At 37.9% G+C, this 16,837-nt stretch overlaps 1 protein-coding gene across 2 annotated transcripts in view; it reads left to right on the top strand.

Moving 5' to 3' along the window:
* LOC122793576 (E3 ubiquitin-protein ligase TRIM35-like) overlaps window positions 1–16,837 on the top strand; it is a 373,048-nt gene that overhangs the window by 185,668 nt on the left and 170,543 nt on the right. For both annotated transcript variants that reach the window (XM_044061742.1, XM_044061743.1), the window contains exon 4: window positions 15,304–15,326. In XM_044061742.1, the coding sequence (XP_043917677.1) occupies window positions 15,304–15,326 (23 nt within the window). The remainder of the gene's footprint in view (window positions 1–15,303; window positions 15,327–16,837) is intronic.

Below are 16,837 nucleotides of genomic sequence, written 5' to 3'. Positions count from 1 at the left end.
ATGCCATTGCTTTCACTACATATTAAATGTCTCCTCAAAACAGTTTTTCCTGAAATAACTAGTATGGATTTTCTTTCAGACTTGTAGCCATGTTTCACATAGGGCATTTAATATTTTAAACAGATTTTACATGAAGCAATGCAAACATTATTTGACTGTGATTCATTTTATGGACTACAGGGATATGGGTATTTCAAGACAGTCCTTATGGGCAGTATGGTGGCTCTGTGTGTATGATCCAGTTCCATGGTTCATTTCCTCAGTTCCATCCACTGTATATGTATGTCCTTCTTTTTGTATGGTTCTGTACCTCTTAAAATATCCAAAACATCCTTTATTTCTTAGCTATGATAAATTTCCATATATATATATATATATATATATATATATATATACATATCTCCATGGCAGGGATAGCCACCTGGCAGTGTAAACCTTGGCTCCAGATGATTGTCACTGCAGAAGTGACACCCCGACCCCATGTAAATGGGAAAAAGGGGTTGAGGATCGATATATATATATATATATATATATATATATATATATATATATATATATTTCGATGTATTGAATGCACATTTGATTGAAAAGTTTGGGTAGGTGTAAAAAAGACTGAAAGCACAAATTACTGAATTGTCAAATGACCAAATGCACAAATGAAAATAGGTGAGGAGGAGTACGCAGGATTTGGCTGAAAAGGTTATAGTAGCTACTGCATATTTGGAGTGTAGTAAGAGTTAGTTAAGGGGACAGATTACTGTTTTTTTTATGATTGGGGTTTTGCACATTCTATGTTCTTTTGTCTTCTGTTTTGGTACTGTTAGGGAAAGGGTTTTTAGTGAAATAATGTGTATGGTTAGGGTTAGCACACGAGTAAGGTGTGCAGGGGGTAAAACCCAATCTCAGCTGCTTTCCTGCATCTACCTCTGCGGGAATGAGTTAAAGGCCTTGCCAAAATCCAGGTAGTCATATGCATACTAATGCTTCATGTCAGTTTCTCCTGTGATGCATTCAGAAATTTGGACTAAATTCAGCTGAGAGATCGTACTTTCCAGGAACCCATATTAATTGTTGTTCTGGAGATTGTTAGTCTCTAAGAAATCATTCAGACTTTCCTTCAGGAGACTGTCCATAACGTTTTTCTGTCTCTGCTGTTTGGGTAGCAGGAATATGGTTCACAGTTTTTTTTACTTCCTACATTTTGCACAAGTTTACTGCTCCTGCCACTTTCAGATCTCAGATAATTGTTTATTGTCAATTTATCTGCTGAAAATCTCCATTTGTAGGTCTGCCAGTAAACTAGACAGATTCTTGAGGACACTAAAAAATAGCACATCTGGCTCCTGTTCCTTATGCTCCTTTATTCTCTCCATTTTCATCCTCCATCTTCTCTTACCACAATATATTGCCATCTGCCAACTGCTCTAGCAACTCAGAACCACAATATGCTCCAGGATAATATTCACCTTTCCATTTTCATCATGAAGACTAAAGAGAAACTGCTGAATAATTCTCCTTTGGCAGTAGTTTCTTCGACATACTTATCATACCTCATCTGCCTGATTATGTCCATCCTGTCTTTCTCTCTTTCTGCCACACATCTCCAAAAGTCTTTATTCACTTAGTTGACCTTCCTAGCTTGTACCATATTTGCTCTTACTCCCTTTGCTGTCCTTCTGCTTGCCTCTTTGAACTTTGTCTCTTCTACTTCCTCAGCCCTCCCTTTCACCTCAGCTATGCTCTTCCTGTGTCCTACTCAACAGCCTCACATGCTATGTGTCTGTAATCCACACTGGTCTTGTTTTCATTTTTATTTCATTTTGTCTCTTCCTCCAATCACTGTCCATTGATAGATGTACTGTTCCTTTAACCCACTCCCATAGCTTTGTTACAGCCCCATTTTACTTCCAGAAGACTAATAACTCATCTTTGACCCTTTCCCTCATCATGACATGATACACTATTGCAACATTCTACAACATCACCATTGTCTTTGTAATATTACACTCCATTCACTCTATACTACCAAATGTTCTAGCTAACAGTCAGAACTTATGATATCCTTGGTAGGTAACATCTATCCCCACCACAATTTCAGTGATTAATCCTGTCTGATCTCTTCTCCCTTCCTGAGTGCAACTAGGCAAAAAAACAACCATTATAACTTTTATTAAATATTCACACATTTATCACTCTCCTCTTTGTTAACTTCTTCCAAAATCGGAGTATAATTCCTCCTGTACACCATTCTCTCAGTACCCATACATTATAACTTTAATTTTACAACTTTGGTGGCAGCTTAGTTGTGCTAAACCCAGTTGTAAACGTAATAGTCCAATTCAGTCCAACTAGAATAAGTGACAGATAGGCTGCACCCTATATGTAATTTAAATGTTTAACTCCCTCCATGCAGCCTAGGTGGCAGATAGACTGTATCCCTTTACTTTCCTCACCTCAGATTGAAACAAGCCACACATATAGTCATTACACACTTAGTCCAGGCCACCTATACTTTCTTTCTTTCTTTCTTCATCCCATAATCTGCAAACTCACACTCATCTTCCACACATCCATCTTTCTTAACTCCAGACCTGCACACTTTCTCCTTATTCCCTTAATCTGTCACCAATATGCACACGTTCACCACTTTCATCGTGTACAACCCAACAGCCTGTCATCTCAACCCTGCTCTTTAAACTGCTCCTTACTTACCTTCATATCTCTTTCAAAATCCCCAGCTATTCTTCCACACCAAACCTTATTATCAGGATAGCACCCAGAAATGTACTCAAGGATTTAAAGTCCATCATTAACTTACCTGAATAGAAAACTATTCCTTCTACAGATAAAATCTTTGTGATAATATGCTAAACCCCCAACATGATTCAAGAGACTAATACCAAAACCTCACAACATTCTTTTTAGATTAATCCTACAGGAGGTATATATGTTAATCCTGAAACATTCCACCAGGCCATCAACTACAGCATGTACACAGGTAAAGTCCTTAAAATTGCTATCCTAATGTCTTCTTTCATAGTCTTCATATATATCATGGCACTTAACTTAAGTGCTGCAATGTATTTTTTACTCCATGTTATCAAAGTAATGAGGGAGGTTTCTTAAAATATTTCAGAAATGGTTTATGAAGGAAGTATACACCCACATAATTTTACTGTACCCCTCATTGACATCACTGGATAGATAGCAAGGGGGTGCATCTATAGACTCTAATAGACAAGCCTTGCCCATGCATTGTGGTGCATCCATTAAAGTCTATGTTCACACCTGCATGCTCTCCTTACACTGATAGATAGTAAAGTTCAATATATGCTTTTGGAAATGTCGTAGAAAAAAATTACTATTTTATAAAGGGATTAATTTTAAACATTGTATTGGAAAAGTGGCAAAAATGGGAGGCAAAATACAGCATGGCATTTGAGGTGCCATATGCCATGGTGTATAAGGTAAGTTAAAAACTGCAATCGGATACTTATTTGCAACCTAAATAGTACATGGGCAGCACTTGTAGCTTGTCTCATTACAGAAAACAAACCTGTATACTAGCGATCTCAGAAAAATGGATGAAAGATGACTTCTTCCCATCCCAAACTCTTCACTGTAACTAAATGATACACAATGACATGACTAGACCCACAACAGGGTGGTGGAGCTACTCTCTACAGCGAGAAAATAAACTGAACTGCAGGCCTTTGTTCAGGGTTTTCTTTTGTAGACTGCAGTGGTGGTGCTGCGGTAGCTTTGTCGACTCACAGTAAGACGTTGTCCTGTTCGATTCTCAGCTAAAGCGTCTTCTGTGTGGAGACATGCGTGAATGGGTGTACCTTTGTTGAAGATTGTGCATCAGGCCTGGCAAGTCGGTATGTAAAAATCTACTGCCAATCATTAGCGGACCGGAGTTCTGCTGTGGCAACCCCTAACCGGGAAAAGCCGAAAGATACAACAACAACCAAGAGGAATTGATTCTGCAAGAGTCTCTCAGTGCAGTGACAGTTTTATCACCTCTGCAATAGTGTGGGGGGAGGGGACTGTCAATTCCTCTTGAACTACAAAAGAAAACACAGAACAAAGGCCTGCAGTTTAGCTACTTTTCTGGCTGTAACTGGATAACTTCTAAGTATGGTGTAAAACAAGGTCTGAGCCAAACATAAACGAGGGTGATTAGAGACGGAGAAGAAGTACTTTTACAGAAGGTAAAGAAGGTAACAGTGACTCACGCAAATCCCATTATATGTCAGTGGCATGGAAATTCAGTTACTTCCTTATGTCTGGCATGAGTCATACTAAACATTATAGTAAAGAGAAAGGGTTGAGGGAGAACAAGAGCACATTGATACATCAAGGCCCATTGGTAGCCATGTTGTGGAAAACAGGTTAAAATTACAAATAATGCACTTAGAGTGATTTTGAGGTGTTGAAATAGGTCAGAAAACAAAGATAGAGTGAAAAAAAAACAGACTGTTTTTAGTTCTAGGGCAGTTTTCCTTTAAATGTCCAATAACTTTGAATTAACTCTTGTTCAGAAATCTCCCTTCGTCTGCTGATTTACATCCTTAGGATTGTTGGCAATACCATTCCTTGTAACAATATCCTTGCATGTCTTCCTGTCATTGTCAGTTCATGCTTAATCAGCCTACAAAGATCAATACCTGACCCATAAGTCCCACCTTCACAAGCTGTCAATGCAATGAACTAGCAATGAAATTAAGGGCTACCATGTATATACAGCTATATAAATATAGGTGCAGGTATAGAAACAGAATTGCTGCAACTTAAATCTTAGATACAACCATAAATAAGTCAGAGATGAGGTATTTGGTAGATGGTGTGAAAGAGTTTATTTTACATTATGTGCCTGACTTTTTGTTGACTGCCACATATTCCCAAATTGTTTGCATTTAACAACATACAAGTTACAGAATACTTACTGTAAGTCATAATTGTGGCACAAGGCCACCTTCAGATGTGACACATATAGGTGCATTGGTTAGAGCTATATTTTTCTTTAGAAAGAGTGGTTTAAGGGATGTGGCCAAATGAGAAACATAAGAGGCACTAAAAAGCATTGTAGCACTTGGCTGTATTGTTATTGTACTACAAAATATATATTGTTAAATGGTGAAGCAGGAGCGTTATTTGACAAAGTGAAAAAAAGTTTGCCTGAATTTGATATCAAAACATGTCTTGCATGTACATTACTGTGCTGGCATAACTACATAAGTATATTAGTTTTTGTCAGAAATAGCCTTAATTATGCATTTGCACTTTTAGATTTGAATGTACATTCTTGTCAGCTCAGTGCTTGTAAATCCAATAATCTACATTTTAACTTTATTGCTCTTCTTTCTGAAGTAATATGAGTAAATTTGTTTATATGTACCTTGAAAACTGTTTTTTTAGAAACCTCCACTATCACATTTCCTTGTGGGCTATAAAAAAAAATAAAATAAAAAAAAATAATAAACTGGTTGATATTTGTAGTCATGTAAAATGTAAAAAACCACAGGGAAAAATCTCTATTGCCTGCATTTGATTACTGCTGCTCAGTGATTCAAGTCCATTGTACCATATTACAAATACAGGCAAATAATTGTTTCATTCTAATGTCTGCTTGTTCTTATTAGATACACCACTTATTGTGCAAGAAATGTGTTTTTATTGTTTCACACAATAAAACCTTCGTCCAATGACAGTCTGCTAACGGACAAGTAGCATTCATTCAAGTCAGACTATAACTCATAATATTTATAAATGTAAACTAACCAAGGAAGAAAATGTCTCTGAATACAAAATTTACTTTTTATAATATTATTCTAAATGCTGCATTCTGTATATTAAATTTACACAACAAGGTTCAGCACTAAGTGAGTGAAAAAATAAATTTATTAAAGAGAAATCCAAACCGGTTTAGGCTACTTAGCCTTCCTCAGTGAATGTCATTCCTCATTCAAAAAATCTAATATATATCCCACCAACAATTAACCAATTCCATAGTCAGTAATTCCTTAAAGGCACAGTGATATATTCCATAATAGGTATCACTAGTTCTATACTGAACTATTGAAATATAGTAAACTCTGGAAAATACATACCAATGAAATAAAAAGTGAAATAAATAAAAATATGGAAATAATATATATATATGGTTCTAGGTTACATACCCGACAGCTGCTTTCACCGACAACGGATTAGCGGGCGCCAGAAGATCGACATGCAGAAGACCGACGCTACGGATCAAAACGCCGATGCCAAGGATAGTGACTTGGAAAAAGGCTGTGTGAGTATGCGGTGGTGACGGACGTTAGGGTGCGAGTAAGGTAAGTGTGGATATTGACGGTCTGTGAGGATAGGGGTGGGTTTAGTGATTTAGGGTCAGTGCGCGGGTTAGGTAAATGTGCGGTAGTGATAGTGTTTGGGTTAGGGGCGGGTTAAGCAAGTTAGGGTTAGGGCGCGGGTTAGGTAAGTGTGCGGTAGTAGTATTTTTTGGGTTAGGGGCGGGTTAAGTGAGTTAGGGTTAGGCTGGTTAGGTAAGTGTGTGGTAGTAGTATTTTTGGGTTAGGGCGGGTTAAGTGAGTTAGGGTTAGGGCGCGGGTTAGGTAAGTGTGCGGTAGTAGTATATTTTGGGTTAGGGGCGGGTTAAGTGAGTTAGGGTTAGGGCGCGGGTTAGCTGAGTGTGCGATAGTGACGGACATTAGGGTAAGGGTTTGGGTTAGGGTTGTAGATAGTTGTGTATGTGAGGTTTAGTGTGGGTTTGTGAGGATTTTGGTGTGCTTGTGTTCTGTGTGTGGTTTTTGGACAGGGGATGTGTTTTGTTAGTTGATTGTTGTTATTGTGGTGTGTGTGCAGCGTATGAGGTTTCGTGTTTGTGGACCGTCAGTTATTTGTTTGTCGGGCATGTGAGGTTTCGTGTTTATGGTTTGTCGATTATGTGGTGTCGATGTTTGTGTTGTCGGTGAAAGCAGCTGTCGGTTATGTAACCTAGAACCATATATATATATATATATATATATATATATATATATATATATATATATATATATGTATATATAGATATATATATATATATATATATATATATATATATATATATATATATATATATACATATATATATATATATATATATATATATATATATATATATATACTCACACACACACACACACACACACACACACACACACACACACACACACACAAGCAATATTATCAATCAAAAAATGAATAAACTATTATCCACACAAATCCTGATTGTTTCACAAATGGTCATTCAGACCTGGTGAAAACAAAGCCCCTAACTTAGTTATCCATCTTTTTCCATGTCATTCAAAATCCTGTGCCAGCCCAATTTTTGAGATCTATCACCCCATATTTTGTCATGAAATTTGGCAGATTTGTGGGTCTAGTCATGTCTGTAGAGTGCATTAGTTGAACGTTGATTCCTAATATCCCCTAAATGTTCAGACATTGTAATTCTGAAAGGCCTAGATGTTTGGCCATCATAAAATGCGGAACAGGAGCAGGTGGCCAAATATACCACCCAGTCCATCCCGCAGTTGGCAAAATGTCTGATCTGGTACACACGTTTAGTATTCTTGCTGGAAAACTCCTTGGACTTAAGCATATATTTACAAAAGGAGCAATGTTCACAAGAAAAAGAACCCACCAGTTTGTCCCCTGTGGTGGTTAATTGTTCAGATTCAGAACGTTGTTCCATTCTTGACTTACAGTGATTAAAGTATGACCCTAATGTCTTACTCCTATGGTAAGAGAATTTACACTCATCCGTAAGAATGTTGGATAATTCTGGATTAGCCAAGAGGATATTCCAATTATAACTAACAGCATGTTGAATGGCATGTATATTTCTGCCATATGTGGTGATAAACCTAATAACATTGGCTCATTCAGAGGTTTTGTCATGATATGTCTGAAGTTGTGACCTATCCTGCCCAGAAGCCCAGTTGCAAGCTGATGATATATGTCCTGGTTTATACCCTCTGGTCTTAAATCTATGTATAAGATCCTGTTTATGATGTCCAAAATCACCCTCGAAGGAGCAGATCCTTCTAATTCGAAGGAATTGGGATTTGGGAATATTCCTTATAATATGATTAGGATGTAAACTAGTAGCTGCCAAAAGGCTATTATACTGAGAATATTTGCGGAATACCTGGGTGGACAAATTATTGTCCATATTCCTGCTGATTTTGACATCCAAAAAATTTATTTCTTGATGGTCCGTGTTAAGAGTAAATTCAATACCCCACTTTTTGTCGTTGAGGTATTGAATGATCTTCAATAAATAGGTGGTGTCAGCTCGCCAAATCAGCCAACAATCGTCCAGGTATCGCCGCCAAATATCCATCTCAACCAAAAAGATATTATGAGAAGCATCATATATAAGGATATCTTCCAAGTATCCCATAAACAGGTCAGCATAAATGGGGGCAAAGGATGCCCCCATAGCTGTACCCCTGACCTGCCAATAACATTCCTTCTAAAAATAGAAGATGTTTTTGGTAAGGACATGTTCCGCCATACAGACTAACAAAGTATTGAACCTTGGATGATATAAATTTGCCTCGTCAAGCCAATATTGAAGCGCCTGAAGCCCAGCCCAGTGTGGAATATTTGTATATAAAGCAGTGACATCCAGTGTGCACATAATCCACTCATGCTCTAATTGGATGTCACTGATAATTCTAAGAAGTTCGGTGGTATCCTTTATCCTTGATCTAAGGATAGGAGTGGCTGGAGATATTTGGTGAGGAATTCCAATAAAGGTTCCGTAAGTGAGCCTATACCAGATACTATTAGTCTGCCAGGAGGTTTCAACAGGTTTTTATGAATTTTTGGCAGCAAATAAAGTATCTGTTTCTGAGGATCATTTCATAGGTTCATAGGTTCATAGGTTCATACTAGGCTATCTGTCCGAGGGCATTTATAAGCCTAGCCCATAGTTTTGTGGCTTACGCCACCCCTTTAGTTTGGAGAAACTATGCCCATTATTTTGCTGTGCCTCTGTCGAGCAGTGACACTGAGGTAACCCCTGGGGTGTATCTGCGATCTCCCATCCATTGGTCAAGATTCCTCTTGAACAAGGCCAGCGAGGTGCTCTGCCTCACATAAACCGGGATTTTGTTCCACAGCATAGGGAGTCTTTGGGTGATGAATCTATCCCTCCAGCACATCCTATTAATAACCGTGTCGAGGTTTAAGTCTCCCACCCTTGTGGCTCTGAGGGATCTAGATTTTTGAGATGAAGCATGTTCATCAAATCTGGGTTTGACATGGCCTTGTATGTCAGGCATAGGTCACCTCTGAGCAAGCGGTAAGCAACTGAATATAACTGGAGTTCTTTCAGTCGGGCAGCATAAGACAGATTTTGAGACCCTTTATCCTTTTGGTGAGGAACTTTTGTGGCCTCTCCAGCTGCTGCAAGTGTCGGGTCAGATACATTCGAATGGGGCATTGTACTCGATCATTGGTGTGATGAGTGATGAGTATAGGAGACTATGACTTCCCTTGATCTAGATGTGAATCCCTTCATGATAAGGTGGGCAATGTAGAAGGTCTTCCTAACTACTTTAGCAATATGAGTGTCGAATGAAAGGCTACTGTCAACCTGGGTTCCCAGGTCCCTAATAACTTCTTCTGTGTTCAGGGGATTGCCACCTATATGGTAGCTAGGGGTAACCTTATTTTTCCCGAAGGGTATGACTATGCATTTCTTGGCATTTAACTTTAGGCCATGGCTCTGGCACCAGTTATCCATTTCTGTGAGACCCTTCTGAAGGATATCTGTCTCGGATGTGTTTTCAACTACGGCGCCCAGTTTGCAGTCATCTGCAAACTTTGTCAGCCATAACCCTCCTGTGTTTGCTTGTACTTCAGAAAAGTAGATGCCAAACAAGAGTGGGCCCAGGACTGAGCCCTGTGGGACACCACTTGTGACAGGCTTTGAGTCTGACATGGCGCCAGCAACTCTGACCCTGTGGGTTCTGTCACTCAGCCAGTTTGCAACCCATCTTGTAATGTATGGGTTTACATTTAAGTTGATGAGTTTTTCAATGATACCCGAGTGAGGTATTGTATCAAAAGCCTTCGCCAGGTCTAGGTAGGCTGTATGGACTGCCTTTCCCTCGTCAATGGCCTTGGTGACTGTTTCAAAAAAGTCAACCAAGTTTAGAAGGCATGATCTGCCTTTGACAAAGCCAAACTGGGTTGGATCCAAAGTCTGCAAGTTCCCTATGTCTTTATTTATGAGATCCATTATGATCCTCTCCATGGCTTTGCAGATAAGGCTTGTCAAGCTAATGGGACGGTAATTTCCAGGGTCGGTGGAGGCACCGCCTTTGTGGAGTGGGACCACAGTCGCTGTGCGCCACTCCCTGGGTATGTATCCGGAGGTGAGACTAAGATTAAACAGCTGTCCTAACTGTGGGTTTAATTCCTCGTTGAGTTCATGGAGCACACAGCCGGGGACACCATCAGGTCCCATGGATGCTGTGTTCTTTGCCTTGGAGAGACCAATTCTCACCTGGGCATTAGAGATGTTTGGGGGGCTACAATCATTTGGTATAGATATCTCTCCTTTAGTGGGGGAGGGGGGGGAGAAGTTTGCACTGAACCTTTCAGCCAGTATGTTGGCAATGTCTGTAGGATCAGTAATCTTCATGTTTAGTTTCATGTTTACTTTAAGATGTTGTGCAACCGAAGTACTTATTATTCCTTCCTCAACAGCCAACTCTAAAAAGAAATCACTTTCTTTATGAAAATGACTGGTCGGGTCCAAAGTCATAGGCATATAATGTAGGGCATTTCTAAGTTGCCTGTAGGCCTCAGATGTATAATACGCCATGTCCATTACCACTACTGCTCCTCCTTTGTCAGCTGGAACTATAACAATATTATGATTTTCCTTAAGTTCCTGAAGGACTTGTTGCTCAGCCCCGGATAAATTATGGCCCAACATACGGGTCTCATAACCATGAAAATGTAAATCTTTGAGAACAGATTTTTGAAAAATGGCCACATATTTATCCGTAGGAGGCTGGAATTCCAAATTTTTGAACTTAAAGTCAGTGGATGTTTGAGAGATGTCCTGTGAACCAAAAAATAGTTTTAAATTCAACAGCCGGCATTATGATTGAACATCTTTAACCACAGAATCTTCATGAACATAGAAACCAGGAACATGTTAATCCCTTATTCAAAAGTTTAATAGCAGCATCAGACAATGTGACAGAAGAAATGTTTAATATATTAGAACCTACTAATGTTTGGGAATTATCATCTGTAACAAAGTTTCCAGATTTACGACATTTGTTATGTTTTCTCCCACCCCTGTGTTTCCTGGATCTAAAGGGTTTGTAACACTTCTCTGTTTTTATAGGCTGGGGACCCCTGAGTAAGTCATTGCTCTATCTCAGTAATAAAAGATTCTTCCCCTGAAGTATTGCTGTAGTCTGATATAGATTTTTTAAGTACTGATCTGGGTCTTTTTCTCCTGGGCCGAGCCATCCTGTTTTCCCCTTCTAAAAATGTGACATTTTTCTTAAATCCAAAGGGTTTACCCTGCTCGTAGTCCCTAAGATCCCTTTGGAATTTATGCAATTTTTTATCCCTGAGATTTTTCTCTGTAACTAATAGGTCTTTGGATAATTTTTGAAGACAATCCTGATATTGTTTCTGACCCTCAAAAGCTTTAATATCATTGCAAATTTGTTGGTTTCAGTTATACTGATCCTGGATTGATCTTTCATGAAAAGATGATAAAATGTTAACAGAGGTCATGGTGGCCTCCTGCTGTGCTTGTGCCCATTGTTCCTGTAACAAATCATCAGGATTACTGACAAAAGGTCACATCCTGATTCTAAGGCCTCTAGGAGTGATATTGATAGGCCTTAAATAATTTGAGGTGCCAAAGTGAGCTTCGTAAATTGGTCATGTTTTTTGTTAGTTGAAAAAATAAGCTTTTACATAAATCATTAGGATCCCTGATGTCCCCTATACTGGAACTTGTATTGTCTGCAGAAATACCAAATAATTCAAGATCTGAATATACGAAAAATACATCAAACCTTAGCAAGAACTTCGGTAGCACCAATTAGCGCTAAAATCACCAGCAACCATGGTAGTTGGCAAACAATCTGTTTAATATATCCACATCACGCCACAACGACAAACGAAATGTAACAACATCAAACAAGAACGGAACACTGCTGCAAGTAGAATGGCAAATAACTGAATAACGCCAAAAATGAATTCAACAGTTAAGTGCTTTCAACCAGTATCCCTGGTTCTGATGAAGACCAGGGATACTGGTTGAAAACGCTTAACTGTTGAATTAAACATTCATAATTTTCTGGGTTCTATTACTGATCTAGTTTGCTATACACTGACTTACATAGGGGGTTTACATTTAGCTAGGAGAGTTTACTTACATTGAATGTGTAATGATGTTGAATGTCTTTGTGCACTCTAGATATGCAGTATGTACTGATTTATCCTCATACATTAATCTTAAATAAACAGATTGTTTGCCAACTACCGGGGTTGCTGGTGATTTTAGCGCTAATTGGTGCTACCGAAGTTCTTGCTAAAATAATTCAAGATCATTTTGGTCAGCAGATAAACCCTGTAATATGGTTTCAAGATCCATAACTGATTTATCCTGAAAAAAAATATGTATATACAAATATAAACACAATAATAAGAAAATCCAGTTGGTCAACCCACTTAATGTAATTAGTTCAACCTAGAAATCCAACCTTATCTGTGTAAATCTGATAATATGTAAATACACACAATTTTCCAACAAAAAAATAAAAGACTGATCTCACAGTGTCCCAATCAACACTATGATAAGCACATGAGTTGCAGGAAAATCCTAATAATAAGTACTCGAACAAGTATATATAGCCTTTAAACAACAATATTGTCTAAGCCATAAACCCATTTGTTAATCAGAAAAAATCTCAGCATAGTCAGTAACAGAAATGGCCATATTAATGATATAGGTCAAAAATTCAACTTTTGCTGTAAGAATAAGTACAAAAATTATAAATAAAGCAGTATAAATTGAAATTATAATACACTCTAAAGTTGGTAATGTGTAAAGAAATCTCATGCCAAAACAAGTTCATGTGATTTGTAGAGAAAGCAAATATGTCTATTATTCATAGATGTCAAAAAAGTGTTCAATGGACCTAAAGTGGTCAAAAAGCCACAATGATCTTTCGATCCCGTTGTTTCACCAAATGCACAAGGGAAGCAGATTAAGAAATCAAGCACAAAGCAGCAGCATATACACCGTTCTTCATGAAATACAATGTCAAAACAGTGAATCACATGTACGCCACAATGACCCTTCGATCCAATTGTCGCGACTCCAAATAAATCTGTGACTCACACACAAAACATGTATTAATCCTTGTGCCACAACGATCCTTCGATCCTGTTGTTGCAAAATCACTGCTTTCCACAAAAAAGGAATATGTACCACATGAAAAGATAATATAAGTCCCTAAGGTTTCACTGAATGTGTTAATAACAGTCATGACAATCCCAATGTTCTGAGGAACACTCTTGAGTATTATGAGCCAGGCCAAAAGGTGCCGACGAAAGTATTTCAAGCACATTCAATAAAAAGTAGAAGTCAGAAACTCACTTATATGGCCTGTGAATAGTAGAAACTGCCTTATGCCACAACGATCCTTCAATCCTGTTGTCGCTTAAACCTATGTTCCCTTCCAAAATAAAATGAGAAGCATTTGATGTACATAACCTGGCATTTGTCTCAAGTAGTCCACAGAACACAATACTAGCAATCCCACACCCCTAGTATCTCAGCCAAAAACGCTGATGAAATCCTTTCCAAACCAGAGCGTAGTATGAATAAAAAATGCTGAATCAGTTCCTTCCCATACAGATCACGATAGAAACCAAAAAGTGGAGCCTTAAGATCCTAGTTTGCCTTAGGATACTGAAAAATGGCAAAATCGTTGATGGTGAAATAAGACAAATAAAAAAGCAACCGTTCACTCAGAGGCCCCCAACAAAGTGAGAAAACAGGCGTAGGACAGCAAATGTACTCTGCACATAAGGCAGGTGCAAAGAACCAAAACAGGCAAACTGAATTTAAACAACAAGTTTCAGCACCAAGTGAGTGAAAAAATACATTTATTAAAGAAAAATTCAAACCGGTTTTGGCTACTTAGCCTTCCTCAGTGAATGTTATTCCTCATTCAAAAAACCTAATATATATCCCACCAACAATTAACCAATTCCATAGTCAGTAATTCCTTAAAGGCACAGTGATATATTCCATAATATGTATCACTAGTTCTATACTGAACTATAGTAAACTATGGAAAATACATACCAATGAAATAAAAAATGAAATAAATAAAAAGATGGAAATTATATATATATATATATATATATATATATATATATATATATATATATATATATATATACACACACAAGCAATATCATCAATCAAAAAATGAATAAACAATTATCCACACACATCCTGATTGTTTCACAAATGGTCATTCAGACCACAGGAAAAAAATCTGTATTGCCTGCATTTGATTACTGCTGATCAGTGATTCAGTCCATTGTACCATATTGCAAGTACAGGCAAATAATTGTTTCATTCCAATGTCTGCTTGTTCTTATTAGATACACCACTTATTGTGCAAGAAATGTGTTTTTATTGTTTCACATGCAATAAAACCTCCATCCAATGGCAGTCTGCTAACATTCAAGTAGCATTCATACAAGTCAGACTATAGCTCATAACATTTATAAATGTAAACTAACCAAGGAAGAAAATGTCTCTGAATACAAAATTTACTTTTTATAATATTATTCTAAATGCTGCATTGTGTATATTAAACATTAATTGGTTCACTTGTTTTTGAGGTTACATTGTAAAACACACCCAAAATTCTGAGTAAGTGCTGTTTGTACCCTAACCATTGGAATCCCTTGTGAATTGAATAGATTTGGTTAGGCTCTCGTTTTGTGTACTAGAACAGCTGATATGCATTCAGCACATACTTAGAAATAGCATTCTCTGCTCTTTATGCGTAACATTTTCTGCTTGTTGTATCTTATACTGGGAACAATATCTAAAGGCAGCTATTCAAGTTATTCCAGTTCTACAGCCTGATACACGAGATAGTAAAGTAAATGTGTGCCTTATGCATAATTTTAACACTTTCGACAATGAATGAAACTAAAGCCTTTTTCCTTATTTTTTTACAGAATAGCGAAGCTATCCAAGAAAGGTATGTATTAAATAGAAATAAGCAAAACAAATCTATTTGCTATTCTCATGTAGCTTCTTATATGATTTAAAAAGAGTTGGGAAAATGTATAATACTTAGCAGAAGAGCAAAAACTTAACCTTTATTAATTTATTAAAAGAAGTTTAACAGTATTATGAAACATAAACACTGCTACCCAGCCAATTGAAGGGTGCTGCATGGAAATCATACTTGCTTGAACTGTGATTCTGTGATCATATGGAAAAGTTTGTTATACTGAAAGATAATAAAACAGTTCATTGCATTCAATACTGCTGCAGCAGACAATTTTTTCCCTCACAACTCACAGCTGGTGTGTAGGGGACCAGTCCCTGTTTTGAAAATGAAATCCTTTCCCCACTTCAGGTATTAGTGTTATTATTTTCCATAGCACATGACTTACTCAGTAACCAGAGAAGCATATGTTTACTAAGTATTGTGTTTCCCTGGAGAGTTGCATCTTGCTATCTTGGCATTGGTGTAACTGTCCTGGGTCCACAGGTCCACATGTTTGTACTTAGCCAGCAGGATGCCAACCACTGCAGGCTTAACCAGCAATGCCACAGAAGTAACCCTGACAGTGAGTTAATAGTTCAGAATATAACGGTAGGAAGAAGAGTAAATCTGGAAGTAAAGGCAGAATATTTTCAGTGCTGCGGTAGCATTGTCGCCTCACAGTAAGATGCTGTCCGGTTCGATTCTCAGCTAGAGCGCCCTCTGCGTGGAGATATGCGTGAATGGGCGTACCTTCATTGAAGGTTGTGCATCAGGGCTGGTAACTCGGCACGTAAAAATCTACTGCCAATCATTACCGGACCAGAGTTCCGCTGTGGCGACTCCTAACTGGGAAAAGCCGAAAGACACAAACAAACAAAGATTATACAAACAAAAGGAGAACAGGGAGCACCTGGAGAAAAGGGATGTAAAGAGAGGCAGTAAGAAATACAGAAGATTAAGATGTGATGATATTAAGTTTAGCAGAGTTAGAAGTTTGTAGCCAGTGACTACTAGAATGAATTTATGGGATCACAGCCTCCCTTCTAATTAAAGCTTGAATGTTGCAAGGGTTTAAATTATCTAATTTGTGGTAGAAGCATGCTCCATAGATAAGGGAGTTAGTGGGTGATTAATTTATGTCAGCATTGCAACTTCTTAATATTTTGTAGAAGAACAAATTCTTTGGAACAGATAGTAACTGAGAAGGTTTTCTTTTTGACACTGCTCAGAAGGCCACAGCTAGAAATAAAACGATAGTGTTTAATTATTCCATAATGAAGGCAAAGCAACAGTATAGATTTTGGGAACTGAATGCAGGACTTTATACATGAAAAAACATTATCAACCAAACAGCTACAGACTGTAAAGGAATGGTAGTGTTAATCATTGCAGGTAAAGCAACAATTTAGATACACAAAGATGCTGTGGCATGAAACTAGGTCTTCATACATACAACTCATATGCTCCAATAGTGAGCTGTTTCTCCTAATAATATG

Source organism: Protopterus annectens, chromosome 2.part0 (genome assembly GCF_019279795.1).
Source record: "Protopterus annectens isolate FY-2018-M chromosome 2.part0, PAN1.0, whole genome shotgun sequence".
NCBI classification, from domain to species: domain Eukaryota; kingdom Metazoa; phylum Chordata; order Ceratodontiformes; family Protopteridae; genus Protopterus; species Protopterus annectens.
The sequence above is the reverse complement of the archived record's forward strand: the minus strand, read 5'-3'. Positions and strand labels throughout refer to the sequence as shown.